This window comes from Trachymyrmex septentrionalis, unplaced genomic scaffold, assembly GCF_001594115.1.
Source record: "Trachymyrmex septentrionalis isolate Tsep2-gDNA-1 unplaced genomic scaffold, Tsep1.0 scaffold2, whole genome shotgun sequence".
Taxonomy (NCBI): domain Eukaryota; kingdom Metazoa; phylum Arthropoda; class Insecta; order Hymenoptera; family Formicidae; genus Trachymyrmex; species Trachymyrmex septentrionalis.
In genome coordinates, this window is record NW_017305179.1 from 2,726,622 (window position 1) to 2,728,530 (window position 1,909).

Sequence of the window (1,909 nt, forward strand, 5' to 3'; positions counted from 1 at the left end):
AATACTGGCACTTCCCGATAATTTGTACCACTATACTCAATCATGATTTTATAGTTACTTATGATTTTATTTAGAGTCGCCGCTGGCATATTTATGGCGTCTTCTTTATGCAAAGGAGATTTTGTCGTACTTGTTAATATTTTTATTTATCAATCTTTTAAATAAGATATGTTTTTAAATAATTTCTAAAAATATATTTAAGCAAAGCGCTGTAATTAAATCATGTTATCTTTTTTTTAAAACAAAAAAAATGAGAAGAATGAGAATTTATATTAGGAATTGAAATTTTTAATTTTTCATATTCTGTTTTAGAGAAATAATCACTATCTTGATGCCAAAATATTTTTGTATGTATGTATATGACCCTGCGTGTATTGAAAAATTTTGGTAACATCGGCAAATAAATGATTATATCTGTCCCAACCAGTAGTAACTTTTTAACTTTTACCAGTTTAACTTTTGTAATTAGATTTCTTAATTTCTCTCTCTCTCTCTCTCTCTCTCTCTCTCTCTCTAAATTAATATACAGTACAGTATGTTTCGAAAGAAATTAAATCTGGCAGAAGCATACATACGTAATTGGTATTACGAATGTTTAGAATCGATTTTTAACCCTTCTTTTGCAATTTGAGGTTTTTTTTTATATGAGTAAAATTTCACTCTCAAATTTTTTCTAAATAAAGAAGAGGTTTCTTCTCCTAAAAAATATCTTGTTAATAGGAATCTTGTTGCGATAAAGATGTCGAAAAGCAACCCTGAAAATTTTCACATTTTTTGAAAGGCTAATATAAAATAGTGGCTGGATTAAAAATCCAGATTGCAGATGAAAAGAGATAAAAATATGAATGCAGATGGAAGATTAAAATTTAATTTAGTGCCCTTCTTGTTAATGCGCCTTTGTGCAATGCACAACTTGCACACCTGTTTGCGGCGGCTCTGATTTTACTTTTAGCGAATTTGGTTGGCCGCACTAAGTGCGCACTGGTGCATATTAAAGCTGTTGTACACATATACTGATTTAATCTGAGTGTAAAAGAGTAAAAGGCAAATATTTTAAATTATAAAATACATATTCTAACAATACAGTAAAATGTATTGAGAATTTCATAATTTAACCCGTTTCTTATATTCTATTAAACAAATATTTTTTTGTCAATTTGTGCATAATGGCTTTAATATGCAGTACACACTGAGTGCGTCTAATCAGATTCGTTATTTAATAACACACACACACACACACACCCACCTCGAGAAAGGAGGGGGGGGAGAGAGAATTTGTAATTTAAGAAATATTTAATTGTGCCTATTTTATATATATATATAGTAAGATATATTTATGAGTAGCTTTTATATTTAACTTGAAGAGAAATGATATTGTTTATTTCAGAGATTCTCCAATTTAAGAGTGAACACGATGCTAACAAACAGATGCTTCATGAGCACGATGAAATGGTCGTCCAAGAGAAGTCAGAGCCTATCATGATAAATCGAAACCAATACAATACGGGTGATGAATCCGATAATTTTAGCTTTACTGCTAGAAACGATGATATTAATCTCGCAGTAAAAGACGAAAGCCTTAAATTCAGGTATTACATGAATTTATGTATTGCAATATTTATGTACTTTGCTATATATGTATGCTACGTGTGTGATATACAAGAATATTTAATAAAATATATCTAATATTTTTAACAAATTTTCTTTTTTTGTTGCGTAATGCATATTCTTCAAATATTGTGTGTGTGAGGAACATCATAAGTGTAGAAATGAATTTTAAACAGAAAAAAAAGATATTATATATATTATGATAAAAATATAAAAAATGTCATATGCATGATATAATAAATAATACCATTTTTTGATATCTGTTCTCTTTATATATCTGAAGATAAAAATAACACACACA

General features: G+C 28.4%; 1 protein-coding gene across 4 annotated transcripts in view; it reads left to right on the forward strand.

Annotated features, from left to right (window-relative positions):
• The window catches only part of LOC108747508 (tolloid-like protein 2), a 26,818-nt gene that overhangs the window by 9,651 nt on the left and 15,258 nt on the right, over positions 1-1,909 (forward strand). For all 4 annotated transcript variants that reach the window (XM_018485049.1, XM_018485050.1, XM_018485051.1 and 1 more), the window contains exon 3: positions 1,388-1,589. In XM_018485049.1, coding sequence (XP_018340551.1) covers positions 1,388-1,589 — 202 coding nt within the window. The remainder of the gene's footprint in view (positions 1-1,387; positions 1,590-1,909) is intronic.